At 43.2% G+C, this 17,171-nt stretch overlaps 1 protein-coding gene across 1 annotated transcript in view; it reads left to right on the top strand.

Moving 5' to 3' along the window:
• STX8 (syntaxin 8) overlaps positions 1-17,171 on the top strand; it is a 330,835-nt gene that overhangs the window by 204,434 nt on the left and 109,230 nt on the right. The window contains exon 7 of the mRNA XM_025363339.1: positions 1,803-1,904. Within this exon, the coding sequence (XP_025219124.1) occupies positions 1,803-1,904 (102 nt within the window). The remainder of the gene's footprint in view (positions 1-1,802; positions 1,905-17,171) is intronic.

Raw genomic sequence — 17,171 nt, 5'->3', positions numbered from 1 at the left:
GGCCAGGAGTTTGAGACCAGCATGGGTGACATAGCAGGGCCTCATCTCTACACAACATTTAAACAATTACCTGGGAGTAGTGGCACATGCTTACAGTCTCAGCTACTCAGGAGGTTGAGATGGGAGGATTGCTAGAACCTTGAAGACTGCAGTGAGCTATCACGGTACCCTGTATCCCATCTGGGTAACAGAGCAAGACCCTGTCTCTTAAAAAAAAACAGAAAGAAAGAAATTCATGCAACACAGAAAAATGCAAGGAAGCAGGCAGCAGTCACACAGCATCCTACCATCTAGAAATAATCATTATTAGCATTAAATTAATATTATTCACATATATCCCTATAGATTTGTAAATATAAAAAGATGGATACAAATAATTTTACATAGTTAAGATCGTACTATATATGCTATTTTAAATGTTGTGAAGGGCTCAGTTTCACTTAAAAGGATTAGGGTTAAAAAGGAAACGAATTTCACACCAAGGATTCTTTTTCTTTTCTTTTCTTTTTCTTTCTTTTTTTTTTTTTGAGACTGAGTCTCTCTCTGTCGCCCAAACTGGAGTGCAGTGGTGCTATCTCGGCTCACTGCAACCTCCACCTCCCAGGATCAAGCAAGTCTCCTGCCTCAGCCTCCCTAGTAGCTAGGATTACAGGCATGCACCACCATGTGACCAGCTAATTTTGTATTTTTAGTAGAGACTGGGTTTCACCATGTTGGTCAGGCTGGTCTCGAACTCCCAACCTCAGGTGATCTGCCTGCCTCAGCCTCCCAAAGTGCTGGGATTATAGGTGTGAGCCACCACACCCAGCCCACATCAAGGATTCTTTACAAGAGATAGTAATTACTAAAAGATCCCTCAAGCTTAACAAAAAACATTAAAGTTTTGGTGATTTTAAAAGGCTACACATTTCTGTATGATTAACTTTTCAACTGCTCAATATGCCTCACTGCGAGAGATGAAGAAATTAGCACTTTCAACTTTTCACCTTCCTTCCCCACTGGCAACCACTGACTAATTTTTCAGTTGGAATTACATTGTTACTGTTGTGACATTTCTGTAGCTTTCTGTTATCTAACCCACGTTTTGTTTACTCTTAGTTCAGTATTTAAATGGATTCAGTTCTCTCCATCATCTCTTTATTTATCGTTTGATTGGCTTGATTTCTTCATCATGTAGTTTTCTCAAGAAGGGCCCAGGTAGTCCCTGAAGTCTACTATGGTGTCTGTTCCCTTTTTTTTTTTTTTGTCGCCCAGGCTGGAATGCAGTGGTGGCTCAGTGCAACCTCTGCCTCCTGGGTTCAAGCAATTCTCCTGCCTCAGCCTCCCAAGTAGCTGGGATTACAGGTGCACACCACCACACCTGGCTAATTTTTTTATTTTTAGTAGAGAAAGGGTTTCCCTATGTTGGCCAGGCTGGTCTCGAACCCCTGACCTCAGGCAATCCTCCCTCCTCCGCCTCCCAAAGTGCTGGGATTAAAGGCGTGAGCCACCGCACCCGGCCTGTCTGTTCCTTTATACTTGAATGACAGCTTGGCTAGGCATAAATTCGGTGGGTCATGCTTTCTTTCCTCTGAACATGGCATTTCTCCTGTCTGCTGGAATAAATCAGTTTTCTTCTTTACTACTATTTTTTTTTCCTTTTACAATCAGTGTTGCCGTTTTCAAAGAATCGACCTGAGTTCTGTGCCTTTTCAATTACTGCACTTGAGATCATTATTGCTAGGAAGAACAACCACAGCTGTGATACTGTGATGTGAACCAGGTGATTTCAGGAATAGTAATCGTGTATCTTTCCTTTCTAGAGATAATTGACGACCTTGCCAACCTGGTGGAGAACACAGATGAAAAACTTCGCACTGAAACCAGGCGTGTAAACCTGGTGGACAGAAAGTCAACCTCTTGTGGTAAGAGATAGCTACTTTTTACGGCTCTGTTTCTGTCATAGCTTGTGGATTTACTCTGCTCTGAGTTTCCTGTTTGTCTCATCGCTGCGGGGATTTGGTTGCTCTTCTGATACAGGCAGTGCCATTTGATGCAGCACTGAAATTGCTAAACGAAGGTTAAATCTGGTCAGAATGAAATGAATTGTGTGGAGTTCAGAGGGCGTATCATTCATTTTTTTTTTTTTTAAATTTAAAAGAGTCCTTTCTGTGTGTTTACAGAGATTAATGGTTTGGGAAATTGTGTAACATTATACTGGTTGGCGGGTTTTAAAGGGGATCTCACTTGCTTTTGTGCTATCTTAAAATAACCACAAGCTTAATTGAGTTCAAATCCTATGTTTCGTGATGGTGTCTTTGTCAAGTCACTTTACCTCTTGATACCTTGTATGTAAAATGGGGATTCATATGCCAAGATAAAAATCGCTTGGAGGGCTTGCTTAAAATACTGATCCTGAGGCTTTCCCCTAGGGATTCTGACTGACTAGATCTAGGGTGGAGTTCAAGAATGTTCGTTAGTTAACAAGCGTACCAAGCAGTTCTGCTGCAGGTGCTTGTTCCGCAGAAATTCAGATGCACAGTTTGGTGAGGTTTAAATTGTGTATTGCCTGTGCACAGTGCCTTGCCCAAGGGTACATGATGATAAATGATGGGAACAGCAGTAGTAATCACAGTGATTGTTTTTCAGTGCTTCGTCTCACAAAGGTGCACCAAGTTTCTAAAGCTGACATATTTATGAAAAATAGAATCACAGGCCGTGTGCGGTGGCTCAGGAGTGTGAGACCAGCCTGGGCAACATAGCAAGACCTCTGTCTCTGTAAAAAGAAAATTAAAAATTAGGAGTCTGGGCAACATGGCGAGACCCTGTCTCCACTAAAGATACAAAAAAATAGCCAGACATTGTGGCACACACCTGTAGGAGTCCCAGCTACTCGGGAGGCTGAAGAGGGAGGATTGCTTGAAGGTTGCAGTGAGCTGAGATTGTGCCACTGCACTCCAGCCTGGGTGACAGCATGAGACCCTGTCTCAAAATTAGTAATTAATTTAAAAAATTAGCCAGGCATGGTGATATGTGCCTGAAGTATCCCAGTTTAGGAGATAAATTTTAGCATCATACTAGCTTAGATGAATTTAGCAAGAAATAACAGATAACCCACTCACTACAAACTGTTAATTCTTTGTCTAGAAATGTAATGGCTTTGTGAGGCAGCGCCAAACCCTGCCCTAAGCATTGCATGCAGATTCCTCCGGAGTCATGCACGTGTGACCTCAGAAAGCATTGCTGTGTTTCTGGCTCTGTGAGTGTGGACTGGCCTTCCCGCTTGAGTAGGTCCTGGGTAAGCCAGTTTTGTAACACTGTGTCAGGAGTATCACTTGAGCCCAGGAGGTTGAGGCTGCAGTGAGCCATGATCGTGCTGCTGTACTCCCACCTGAGTGACAGAGTGAAACCTTGTGTCTTTAAAAAAAAAAAAAAAAAAGCAATTAAAAAAAAAACAAACCTAGAGATCTGAACAGATATTTTGCCAAACTTTCAGCCTTTTTTAATGTGAAAAATGTAGTGAATCCTCTTCATCGATCCACTTTAGAAGCTCTGGGCAAGGGTCCCTGAGATGTGCAGCTTCAGAAGCATCACCTTCCCTGGCTATGTTTGCTCAGTAAGAAAGAAGGCTAGAACAATGGGGTGAGAGAGAGTCAGGCACATAGAGACTCTGGAAGCTCAGAGGTAGTGGAGCCCCACGGGGCCTCCTTCAGACCCTTTATCACCTCTGTCCTGCCCGACCACCCCGCCCTGTGCTTCTGCTCCTCAGTTTGGCTTTATCAATCTTCTCGCATAACTTCTGGGACTTTATTATCTATGCTGGATCCTGAAGCTTTAAAGATGCGAGAGATGAATTCACTCCCACCTCTCTCTTATTCTCTGGACCTCAGTTTCCTCATTAGAAGAAAGTGGAGAACTTGGTTGTCAAAATTCAGTTGTATGGACTGTGTCGTGTCGAGTGCTGGGCACCTTCCCCAGCTTTCCATACGTATGTGAGAGGTGCCAGAGCGTAGTGTCACGAGAGTGGGCTCTGGAGCCTGGCCTCACCCAGGCTTCACCTCTCATAGCTGCGTGACCTCAGGAAAGCTCAAATTCCCTTCTGCCACGATTTTCCCACCTTTGAAATGGGGATAATAAAGATATAGACCTCAAAGGATTGTTACGAGAAATTAATGAGTGCGTGTATATAATATATATGTATATATTAGGTTGGTGCAAAAGGAAACATGGTTTTTGCCATTACTGCAGAGACTGTGGCACCAATCTAATATATATATCACTTAGAACCATCTTTGGCACATTGCAAGTGCCATGAGCAAGTACTGGTATTAGCTCTTGTTACTATATGTCTAAAGCAGGAAGACATACAATGTTATATATGTTGTTTTTCTCAGCAATTATGTTGCTAGTTTGGAATGAATATATTCATAGACATGTTGGGATGTTTTTGTGTTTGCAACATAGTAACTCACATGTCACTCATGAAGTCATAATGAATGTAGAATGTTTCTTACACTGTTGCCAATTTCTAATTTGATGTTATTATCTGGTGTGTAGTATTTTTACCCAGAAGTGTCATGTCTTCTGAACTAGACTCTTAAGTGCTGTTTTTTTTTGAAAATAGAGAAAAATTTAAGGAATCCCAGAAGTACTAAAATACATTTTTAAAACTTATGTCTATATTTTAAAATAAGTTAACTATACATTTATCTCATGCCTCATTTTATTTAATTATATATATATAAATAATCTGTCACAGAATTATATGTAATGATTCAGAAGGAAGTTCATTGGTATAGCAGTGTTAAGTAGATACTGAAAAAGAAAATTCTTTATTCTTTTTTTTTTGAGACAGAGTCTCACTCTGTCACCCAGGCTGGAGTGCAGTGGCACAATCTCAGCTCACTGCAACCTCTGCCTCCCGGGTTCAAGTGATTCTCTTGCCTCAGCCTCCACAGTAGCTGGGATTTGCAGGCATGCGCCACCACGCCCAGCTAATTTTGTATTTTTTGTAGAGATGGGGTTTCTCCATGTTAGTCAGGCTGGTCTTGAACTCCCAACCTCAGGTGATCCACCCTCCTCAGCCTCCCAAAGTGCTGGGATTACAGGTGTGAACCACTGCACCCAGCCATTTTTTTTTAACATCCCAAACTGAAATTTATCCAAGACAGTAACTCCCTATTCCTCCCTCCTTCAGCCCCTGGTGACTTCTTTTCTACTTTGTCTCTGTAAATATTATTCTAGGTACCGACTGTAAGCGGGATCATATGTATACTTTTGTATCTGGCTTATTTAGGATAATGTCTTCAAGATTCATTCATGTTGTAGCATGTATCAGAATTTCAGTCCTTTTGAAGACTGAATAATATTCCATTTTTATATATATCACATTTTATCTGTTTGTCAGTGGACACAGATTCCACTTTTTGGCTATTGTGAATAATGCCACCATAAATGTTGCTGTACAAATAGCTGCTCAAGTCTTACCTTTTTTGTGTATATATCCAGAAGTAGAATTGTTGGATAAAATGGTAATTCAGTGTTTAAATGTTTGAGGAACCTTCATACTAGCCTGGCTTGGTTTTGCTTTCAGCCTCTAAACTCTTACATACTTTCCAATGTTTTCTTTTTTTGTTTGTTTGTTTTGTTTTGTTTTTGAGACGGAGTCTCGCTCTTGTTGCCAAGGCTGGAGTGTAATGGTGTGATCTCAGCTCCCTGCAACCTTTGTCTCCCGGGTTCAAGTGATTCTCCTGCCTCAAGCTATTCTCTCCACCTTTAACCCAGGAGGCGGAAGTTGCAGTGAGCCGAGATCGCGTCACTGCACTCCAGCCTGGGCGAAAGAGCAAGACTCCATTTCGGAAAAATAAAGAAAGAAATAAATGTAAAATTAATTTTTTTTAAAACTGATAAAGTCAGAGACTTCTGTAGCCTGAGAGGGGCAGGCAGGTGGGATGGAAATTAAGTCCCTGGGCACCCACTCTAATTAGAAAGTGTAATGGGAGACTCTTCCCACAATAAACTGGGACCCCAAAGAGCTATATCCTCAGAGTAAAAGTGAACTAGAACTAAACTTGGCGTGGGGGGTTGTGGAAAAGGCAGGGTTGGCACTGAGCAGAATAGGAGAAGAAAAAGGGGAGAAAATACAATTATTGACAGCTTGTGGTCATAGAAAGGCCCACATATGAATTTGCCCCCTGGACGTACATACTCAGGGTGGACCAGGAAACATCATACCATTAATTTGGTTTAAGGCAGACTCACCTGTTATAGCTCGAGGTGCATTTGGTTTGAGGCAGACTCACCTGTTATAGCTGGAGGTGAATTTGGTTTAAAGTAGATTCACCTGTTATAGCTGGAGGTGAATTTGGTTTCAGGCAGACTCGCCTGTTATAGCTGGAGGTGAATTTGGTTTGAGGCACACTCACCTGTTATAGCTGGAGGTGAATTTGGTTTGAGGCACACTCACCTGTTATAGCTGGAGGTGAATTTGGTTTGAGGCACACTCACCTGTTATAGCTGGAGGTGAATTTGGTTTGAGGCACACTCACCTGTTATAGCTTAAGGTGAATTTGGTTTGAGGCAGACTCGCCTGTTACAGCTCGAGGTGAATTTGGTTTGAGGCAGACTCACCTGTTATAGCTCGAAGTGAATTTGGTTTAAGGCAGACTCACCTGTTACAGCTTGAGGTGAATTTGGTTTGAGGCAGACTCGCCTGTTACAGCTCGAGGTGAATTTGGTTTGAGGCAGACTCACCTGTTACAGCTCGAGGTGAATTTGCTTTGAGGCAGACTCACCTGTTATAGCTCGAGGTGCCTGGCAAAAACAAATGAAATGCCTCTGGAGGAAAGCATATTTGTTCTAAGATGCTAGGAGTTAACTAAAAATAAATTTCTAAGGGCGATGACCAGCACATAGTCAAAGATACTCTAGCATACCCAGAGACAGCACAGCATGAGTGAGGACCAGCAGTAGACCATGGACATGAATCTGAACAGAATTGCAGTAGTAGAATTACCAGACATTGATTTATAAACTCAATTCCACTTTTTAAAATATATTTTTAAAATGACAAGCTTGAATGCATCTTAAGAAACCCGAAAACTGTAAGTAACATAGAAATTTTGAAAAGCAACCAGATAGAACTTCTAGAAATAATAGGTAACTGAAATAAAAAACCCAGTGAACATATTTGGTATCAGCAAAAGAGAGAATCAACCAGAGGACAAATCAGAAAAAAAAAGGCATATTCCATTTAATAAATGTTAACATCTTGAAGAGAATGCCCAAATGCCAGGCCGTTAAATTATGATCTTAATAAGAAAGACGTTTGAGAGGCAGGGGGTTGGTGCAAGAGCTTCGAGATATAGCGAAGAGTTAACCAACCATCTGCTCTTCTCAAGTGCAAAGCCACATTGGCCGTTTTATATATGAACACATACACATCCTTAATGAAACTGTGCAAGCAAGGTGTACTTTAACTTTGGGGCAGGGGGAAATTAAGCAGCCCAGTCGAGTGTAACTCAATTGCCGTTCACAGGACATTCTATCACTGTTTAACTAAGAGGACTCAGGTGCAGTGTGGATAGCAGCCACCACATCATCATTTTACACAAAGGAGTGTGAAAATAGGTTGTGAATCATGAAATGGCCTTTTGTTTCGCCACCCTTGGCATATCTTCCTTGATGGCCCGATATATCAGTCAGAGATGCTTGAGCAGTGAGAGAATTTCTAGTTATGAATACAGACTGAACTGCAAGGGGCCACACAGGAGAGAGGCCCGATGATGAATTTGTTTGTTCAGTTCTTAACAAGGGATTCAAGTACCTCTTTGTGAACCTTTCACTCAGGAGCACAGGCTTTAAAATTTTTACTGAGATCTTTGTGTGGATTTTCCTCCCTTTTCCGCCCCCAATCCCACCCCAGTGATAGCATCAAGTAGAAAACAATACTGTGTTTTTTTTTTTTTTTCCCTAGCTTCTCAATGCAAATTAGACTGATATTTTCCACGGGTACCTCTATGTATTTTCAGATCTGTTACTTCCATTAAGGACATTTACATAAAAGTAGGATCTTTGTAATTGCAGTTTAAATATTCAGTGTGCCTGGTCCTCATTAGAATTCAAAATAGAGCCTTGTCTGAGTCTGACAGAGGGCGCCAATTGTGAAAGACCAGACGAAGAATTCTGAATGACTCGGCTGGACGGACAGTCTTGCTTCTCAGCATATTGACTATTACGTAATGTTGTCTAAGCACATTTATTGTGATTTTAGTAGCGTTTCAGTGATGTGGTTAGAAATCAACCCAGCTGACGTTGCACTGATGCCGTCTCAATCGACGACCATGGGATCTACCTTTAGCTCATCAGAATGTGATCTTAGGCCGGCAGGGCAGGACCCTGGTTAAGAGCATGCAGCACAGGTGTGGCATCCGACAGTCCTGGGGAACAATTTGGGATCTGCCACTTACAGCCTGGGTGACTTACATTGCTGCTTGCGTCTCTAAGTCTCAGTTTCCTTCACTCTAAAAGGAGGGTAGCAATGACTAGTACACGTGATTGTTCTGTAGACTAAGTGAGAACAGTTAGGTGACACAGTGACCAGTACTAGTGAGTCCACTATAAATGCCAGCTATGATAAGATGTGGGGTTTAATTCATTTTTGTTTTCTGAGACGGAGTCTTGCTCTTTCACCCAGGCTGGTGTGCAGTAGCGCAATCTTGGCTCACTGCAACCTCCACCTCCTGAGTTGAAGTGATTCTCCTGCCTCAGCCTCCCAAATAGCTGGGATTACAGGTGTGCACCACCATACCTGGCTAATTTTAGCATTTTTAGTAGAGACGGGTTTTCACCGTGTTGCTTAGGCCGGCCTCAACCCCCCCAGCCTCAAGTGATTGCCTGCCTCAGCCTTCCAAAGCACTGGGATTACAGGTGTGAGCCACCACAACTGGCTTGCTTTTTTTTTTTTTTTTTCCTTTTTCTTGGGACAGGGTGTGTCTGGTCTGTCACCCAGGCTGGAGTGCAGTGGCATGATCTCAGCTCACTGCAACCTCCATCTCCCAGGCTTAAGTGAGCCTCCCACCTGAGCCTGCTGAGTACCTGGGACTACAGGCACTCGCTATCGTGCCTGGCTAATTTTTATTTTGTTTTTTATAGACAGGATTTCACCATGTTGTCCAGGCTGGTCTCAAACTCCTGGACTCAAGCGATCTGCCTGCCTCAGCCTCCCAAAGTGCTGGGATTACAGATGTATGACACTGTGCCTGACCAACATGCTTTTTTTCATATTAGCTCTTTTGAACCTTATAAAACAGGTCAGAAACTGAGTTGTAAGTAGTCTAGTTTATTTAACAGACTTTGGAGCTACTTTTGTCTCTCAGAGAATTATTTTTAATGTTTTACCACAAGCATAAGCAATTAATCTGGAACAAAGAAGGATCTATGCCAGTTCCTTTACTTATCCTACTGTTTATCAAGAATATTTCTGTTTGGCTATTGTTTTAACTTTTTCTTCTTTCCCTTATCATGGTTCATTGAGGTAAGCTAGTTAAATCTCTCGGCCCCCTTTTCCTTTACATTCTAGTGTGTCTGTTTCTGTACCCGCTGTGTCATCCTTAATTCAGTATCAATGGAGAAATGCTTTGTCCTTCACCAGTGCCTATCTGCCTTCAAAACCATCTTGTCCTCAGGTTTTCCCATTCATCTGTTCTCTTCTTCATCCTTGCCAGCACAGTTAGTGGATATCATCTGTGTGCCAGGGACTGGGCTAGAAACTGGAGCTAAAAATGTAGATAGGATTGGGCACAGTGGCTCACGCCTGTAGTCCCAGCTACTTGGGAGGCTGGGATGGGAGGATCCCTCGAACCTAGGAGTTCAAGGCTACAGTGAGCTGTGACCGTGCCACTGCACTTCAGCCTGGGTAATGATGAGACCTTGTCTCATAAAAAGGTAAAAGGTAGATAGGACTTAGAGTGTAGGAGAGAGGGGGACACATGCCGTAAATCACTAATGACTGCAGGTGGTACAGACAGGTCTGAGTCAACCAAGGGCTCAGAGGTTTCCAAGAGGCTGTGACACAGGAGCAGAGTTCTGAAGAATTAGGTAGACAAGCTGCTTCTGAGTCTGGTGAGTGAAAAGCCAAACCAAAATGAGCAGGGAGTATATATACTATGGTCCCACTTAAGGAAAAGGAGGGAGGAAGGGAGGAAAGAAAAGGAGGGAGAGAGACGTGCATTTGCAGTGTTGGTTAGAGTCTGAAGAGAGGTGTGGAAGGGCACGCGGTCACCATTGGTGATGTGGGAATGGGGGGCATGGGCAAGGCAGGGGGCTGGGTGTTGGGATCATCAATGTTTTCTTTTTTTTTTTTTGAGACAGAGTCTCGCTCCGTCACCCGGGCTGGAGTGCAGTGGCGCAATCTCGGCTCACTGTAAGCTCCGCCTCCCAGGTTCACACCATTCTCCTGCCTCAGCCTCCTGAGTAGCTGGGACTACAGGCGCCCGCCACCAGGCCTGGCTAATGTTTTGTATTTTTAGTAGAGATGGGGTTTCACCGTGTTAGCCAGGATGGTCTCAATCTCCTGACCTCGTGATCCGCCCGCGTCAAGCCTCCCAAAGTGCTGGGATTACAGGCGTGAGCCACTGCACCCGGCCCATCAATGTTTTCTTTCTGTGTCTTCAGAATATTTTACAATAAGCCTGTATTACTTTTGTAATTTGGAATTTTTAAGGAAAAATACTTATTTGCCTAATGTTTTATAACTCCTAGTCATTTTTTCTGCAACTAATTTTTTACAAGATGATGATAATACTGTATTTTTAAATCCTTCTTTTGGCCGGCATGGTGGCTCACACCTGTAATTCCAGCTCTTTGGGAGGCCGAGGCAGGTGGATCACCTGAGGTCAGGAGTGTGAGACCAGCCTGGCCAACATGGCAAAACCCCGTCGCTACTAAAAATACAAAAATTAGCCATGCGTGATCGCAGGCACCTGTAATCCCAGCTATTAGGAAGGCTGAGGCAGGAGAATCGCTTGAACCTGGGAGGTAGAGGTTGCAGTGAGCCGAGATCGTGCCGCTGCACTCCAACCTGGGCAAGAGAGCAAGACTCTGCCTCAAAAACAACAACAACAAACCTCTGTTTTTTAACATTATGCTATATTTTACTTTTAATGGTGAGTACCATTTTATCAAGTAGCCATACCATCATTTACTTATGGTTTGGGGGGCCTTAGTTTATTCCCACATTTTGCTATGTAAATCATGCTACATTAAATGCATAGCACTTTTTTTTTTGATATTTAGGATCTTTATCTCTCAGGTAGGATTTCAGTTAGGATACTCCCAGGAACCAGAATCAGAGACAGGCTCTGGCTGCACTGACTAGAAGGTTATTTGAGGCCCAGATAAGTGACAGCTGCAGGGCCAGGGCACAGAGCAGCTGTCCTTGGCAAGAAGGTCCTGGTCTGGATGGTGAGGCCAGAGTTGCTGAATGGTGTCTCTGCCTCTCTTAAGGGAGTCTGACGAAGAATCTGGTGGCTTTGGCGTCCTAGACGGGAAGTGAGAAGCTGCCCCCTACCAAGAGGTCATGTGACAGGAGCACCTTCAAAACAGAAAGCTTAGATCTGGACAGGGAAAAAAAAAAAAAGCAAAAGCAAACAAAAAAAACCCCACATTGTCCATTACAGGTGTGTTTCCCAAGTAGATGTATTCAGCCTGAGGGTGCAAACAGTGTTAAGCCTTTTGATATATATTTCCAAATTATGTTCCAATGATGTATCAGAAACCATCCCCCACCCCAACCTTATGAGTGGCAGATTCTCGCTGAAATCCAGCGCTTCTCATCAGCCCTCATTCTCCTGGAATAACTTCTCGTATTTGAGATGGTTCTGTCTGGCAGAAATAGCTCTGTTTCCTTGACTTCTGTGACCCAGCGTTATGTCGAGATTTATCCCGCCACATCGGTTGCTCGTTCCTTCCCTTCCTTTTTTCTGTTGAACACCATCGGGAATAAAATGAAGACGTCCTGGTCCCTGACCTCACGGAGGGCTCAATCAAATGGGAAGGCAGCAAACTCGGGGCGATGTGACGGTGTTGCAGGGGATACTGTGACAGGCATCTCTTGGGCATTTGGGGCATCTCTTGGGCTCATTTTTTGCCTTTTTTAAAGATTTATATATATATATGTAAATATATAGTTACAGACTGCAAGTGCAGACTTCTTACATACGTATATAGCATAGTGGTGAAGCGTGGGCCTGAGCTCATTAGAGAAAAGTGAATAGAAATGTAACGCAGGCCGGGTGCAGTGGGTCACACCTGTAATCCCAGCACTTTGGGAGGCCGAGGCGGGCGGATCACTTGAGATCAGGAGTTGAAGACCAGCCTGGCCAACATGGTGAAACCTCGTCTCTTCTAAAAATACACAAATTAGCCGGGCGTGGTGGTGTGTGCCTGGAGTCCCAGCTACCCCGGAGGCTGAAGCAGGAGAATCACTTGAACCTGGGAGGCAGAGGTTGCAGTGAACCGACATCACGCCACTGCACTCCAGCCAGGCGGACAAAGCGAGACTCCGTTTCAAAAAACAAACCAACAAACAAAAATGTAACACAGGCAGAGAGGAGAAAAGAGCATTCCAGGCAGGGGGAAATAGATGTGAAGAAGGCATTGACACCACCAGGTTTCCCTAAGACAGCCTGTCTGGCTGGGATCGAGGCTGCTTGCTGAGAGGTGTGGAGATGAAGCTAGAAGGGCTGGGACCAGATCATGGAACCTGTGGTGCTCGTTTTGTTCTCCATGGCCTCTCATTTTTCCCCTCTTCCCCTCTCTCTCTCTCAGAACTTCTCTCTCTTATTTATTTATTTCCGAGACAGAGTCTTGCTCCATTGCACAGGCTAGAGATCAATGGTGTGATCTCTGCTCACTGCAACCTCCATCTCCTGGGTTCAAACGATTCTCCTGCCTCAGCCTCCTGAGTAGCTGGAATTACAGGCGCCTGCCACCACGCCTGGCTAATTTTTTGTATTTTTGGTAGAGACAGCGTTTCACCATGTTGGTCAGGCTGGGTCTCGAACTCCTGGCCTCATGATCGCCCACCTCGGCCTCCCGAAGTGCTGGGATTACAGGCGTGAGCCACCGCGCCCGGCCTTCCTGTCTTTTGAGAACAGTACGTAAGGCTCAGTCCTCTGCTCTCTTTTCCTTGATACATTTTCTTTAAGCCACTTCATCTGCTTTTCTGTTTAACTTCATGGGTAACTCACAGTTCCACATCTCAGACCCAGACTTCACTTGAATCTACCAGCTAGTTTCTCTTGATTGCCCGAAACACCCTTTCCATCTCCACATGTTCTTTATCCCAAAATAAGCTTCTTCTTCCAGGCTTCCTATTTTTTCAGGTCCCAAACTTACTTCATCTCTTTAAATGCCTTCAAGGGCCAGACCGGGAAGCCTTCATGCACGAAGTGGGCAGCTTTGATTATCTCCAGTGGCAAACTAGAGCCGTCAACAGCAGATTTTTACTAAGTGGGAATGCAAGCTGAGAATTCCTACCTCATCTGTTTATTGGTTTTAAGAGAAGCCTGAAATCTGGATCTCTAAGTGAAATGTCCCAATATTTTAATGTTGAAAATAAATTCACATTAAAAAAAAAATACCACGTGGGCCAAATAAAACATGTCACAATATACTACTTTGGGATCTCATATCTATCTAGGCAGCCACCAGGCCTGTTTGTTCGAACTAGGAACTCTCTTTTCTCTTCATTACTTTCTCTTCTCCTCATCACTTTCTGTTCTCCTCATCCTATTTCTGGTTCTTTGTCACAATTAGGTAGTCATTTAAAATAATAATGAAATCTATTTATTAGTACAGAAAAAGGTATAAGACTGTAACTCTGACCATATTTATATAAACTGCAACCCCCACAGGGTTATAGTATAATAATATATCAAATATCGGCCAGGCGGGGCAGCTCATGCCTATAATCCCAGTTCTTTGGGAGGCCGAAGCGGGTGGATCACCTGAGGTCAAGAGTTCGAGACCAGCCTGGCCAACATGGTGAAACCCCGTCTCTACTAAAAATACAAAAAAAATTAGCCGGGTGTGGTGGTGCACACTTGTAATCACAGCTACTCAGGAGTCTGAGGCAGGAGAATTGCTTGAACCCAGGAGGCAGAGGTTGCAGTGAGCTGAGATCGCACCACTGCCCTCTAGCCTGGACAACAAGAGCAAACCTCCATCTCAAAAAATATATATAAACAATAATAATAATAATATAGCAAATATCTACCTAGCTATCATTTTTAGAAAGATAAATAAGGCGGGTCCCACTTCTTAAGTTGCTCTTATTATTATTATTTTTTTTAAAGCATGTCTTCCTCAGTCAGTTTAAACTGTTCCCCTCCCCAGAGATACCTGGAGTATTTTCAATAAATGACTTCTCCATGATGAAGATAATATATACTAAGTAGTGAAACGGTATAGTATAAAACTCTTAGGAGACCTGCTTCTGCTATCTAAGAGAATACTGTGGCACTCTGATGAATATGTTGGCATTGCTGGATATTCGTTTCAGGAGCTAACATGTTTGACTCGCTGACCTTTCTTTCTCATGGCGCACTGAAAGGTTCACTCCAGCCTGTGCCCTGCGATTGCTCCTGGGGTTTGGATAATGCGCATGTTAAATGTTTGTGGTCAGAATATCTTTTATATGTGACCACATCGCTGCTGTCTGCTTTGATTTTGCGTTCCTACTGTGGAAAAGCCTGTTCTTCTGCTAACAGCATTTATTCGGGGAGTGGGAATAGGAGCCATAAGTTCAAATGTTGACGCTTCAGCTTAATCCAGGCAAATTGAAGCCTTTGAGAGAAGTGCAAAATTGGAAAACCTTTATTTATAATAGAAGGTGATTGATAGGGGTTGACAGCCTCAGAGCTATCACCGTGGCCACCTCGGAGACCTCCACGCTCTTTGTAATCTGTTAGAAGGCAGTGATTTTTGCTATCATCAAGGGGTCAGAAATGATCACAGAGTAGAATCTTTTTTTGATTATTGTTTTTGCTTGGTGTGGTTTGGAAAGATAAGGTATGATTTCTAAGAGTGGTTTCTGTTCTTATTGAGTAATAATTACACCGTATGGGCCTTGATTGATGATATGACTGATGGACGTGTTTGTGCGTGTTTTCTGGTAGTGTTTGCTTACCAATTAATCCACCTGCTTTCACCCACCTGCTGGGACCAGCAAATGAGGGCTGGGTTTAGAAGTACAGTCAGTTGTCCTGGGACAGACTGAGTTTTGCATCCCCAAAGTATGCTTCCCCGACACTGTCTACCTACTTACAGGAGAAAGAGCATCCCAAGACCTGCTCAGTACATTTTGTGAACCCAGCCTAACTCGTCAGTTTTCATTACACTCAAGTGCTCACTATTTAGATATAGATTTTTCTTTCATATTTGTAAATTGAAATACAATGAAGAATTGGATTCTAGTTGGGACCGAATTTACCAAAGCTGGCTAAGCCTGGCTGGGGAGAGAAGAGGCAGAATCACTTTATGTCTTTTCATATGTAAAAATCAATGGTCCCTGGCCTCAGATGGTTAATTTTGCATCATACGCATTTTGCCACTGGATGGTCTTTGAGGTTCCATCCACCTCTGTCATCCTCTTTCCTTACTCCTTTGAAGAGAATTAACTACCACCCTGTATACACACGTGCACACACACTAAATCAGTTATGGGCTAGGGGGATGGGCAAGACCTTTGCTGATCCTCTGCTGTCGTACAGGGTAGCCAGCACCAAATTAGATACATGCAGAGTTAAATCATACCTGAATAGGGACTTTTACCTTCAGTGTGTTTTGTATTATTTGAATTTTTTTTTTTTTTTGGCAAACATATATAGTTTTTCTCATTGGAACAAAACAAGAAAGAGAGAATTTTTAATGGAAGATAACGAGAAGATTTGGTGGGTTTTAGTATGTATTAGGGCAGGAAAATAAAGGAATAGAATTACAGAGAATCTCTACTTCTGGGTTCTGTGTTCAAAAGTAATTGGTAGATAGAGAGATTCCTTATGTTTTTCTCCCAAGCTGGCATTATAACTCTAGAGCTGTTTTTAGTTACACGTTTATTTGTTTTTTGAGACAGAGTCTCACGCTGTCATGCAGGCTGGAGTACAGTGGTGCGATCTCACTGCAACCTCCGCCTCCCTGGTTCAAGCGATTCTCATGCTTCAGTCTCCGGAGAAGCTGGGATTACAGGCATGGGCCACCACCTTGGCTAATTTTTGTATTTTTAGTGGAGATGAGGTTTTGCCATGTTGGCCAGGCTGATCTCGAACTCCCAACCTCAAGTGATCTGCCTGCTTTGGCCTCCCAAGGTGTTGGGATTACAGGCATGAGCCACTGCGTCCAGCCTAGTTACATGTTTAAAAGTGAGCTGGTAGACACTTTTAATTTTTGAATAAGTTCCCTAAAATTGATGTTGTGGATGCAGATTTTATGCCTTTCCTTCCTTTAAAATTGTAACTATAAAATGAATCAAGTGGAGGCATGCGTGGTTTGTAGGGTTATTAAAGTCACGGTTAATCACACATGGATTGTCTTCTTTGGATACTGTCTACATGGAAATACAAATATCAGATTACCTTCCTGACTTTCCAGTGCTTGCCACTCTGTTTCAGAGGCGCCCAGCTCCTGCCAGTTACTGGTGCACGCTCAGAGAATGAGGCACAGTTTTGCTTGAATCTTAGCTGTGACATCTAACACGGCGTACGAGAAACAATCACTGTTAAAAGTTGAATAGAACTAAACAAAATTAAAGATGGACTTGTAATATCTTTAGAAATTATAATAATTAATACCTGGCTGCACTGATTTGTGCAGCAAATCTCTGTGCAAAGCATCTCTGCTGGCCACATTTATTGTTCTGTCCGTGAGTAAATCCCTACTCCTGCCGCTCCTCACCATGAAGCCTGCCTTATGGTGGTACCCATGTGAAGAGGGCAGCCCAACTGCAAAGCAATGCCTGCAGTCCAGAGACTCTACCCTTGTGTCTTATTTAATCTAATGCAGTAGATGCCCGCTTGAAGCTGCACATGTTTGAATGAAGCAGGAGGGGTTGGGGTAATTTAAGGGAATCTGTGGTATTTAGAAAATAAATAGATAATTCTCTTTTGCCAAGTCCCTTGGAAATTCAGTGGCAT

This window comes from Theropithecus gelada, chromosome 16, assembly GCF_003255815.1.
Source record: "Theropithecus gelada isolate Dixy chromosome 16, Tgel_1.0, whole genome shotgun sequence".
Lineage (NCBI taxonomy): Eukaryota > Metazoa > Chordata > Mammalia > Primates > Cercopithecidae > Theropithecus > Theropithecus gelada.
The sequence above is the reverse complement of the archived record's forward strand: the minus strand, read 5'-3'. Positions and strand labels throughout refer to the sequence as shown.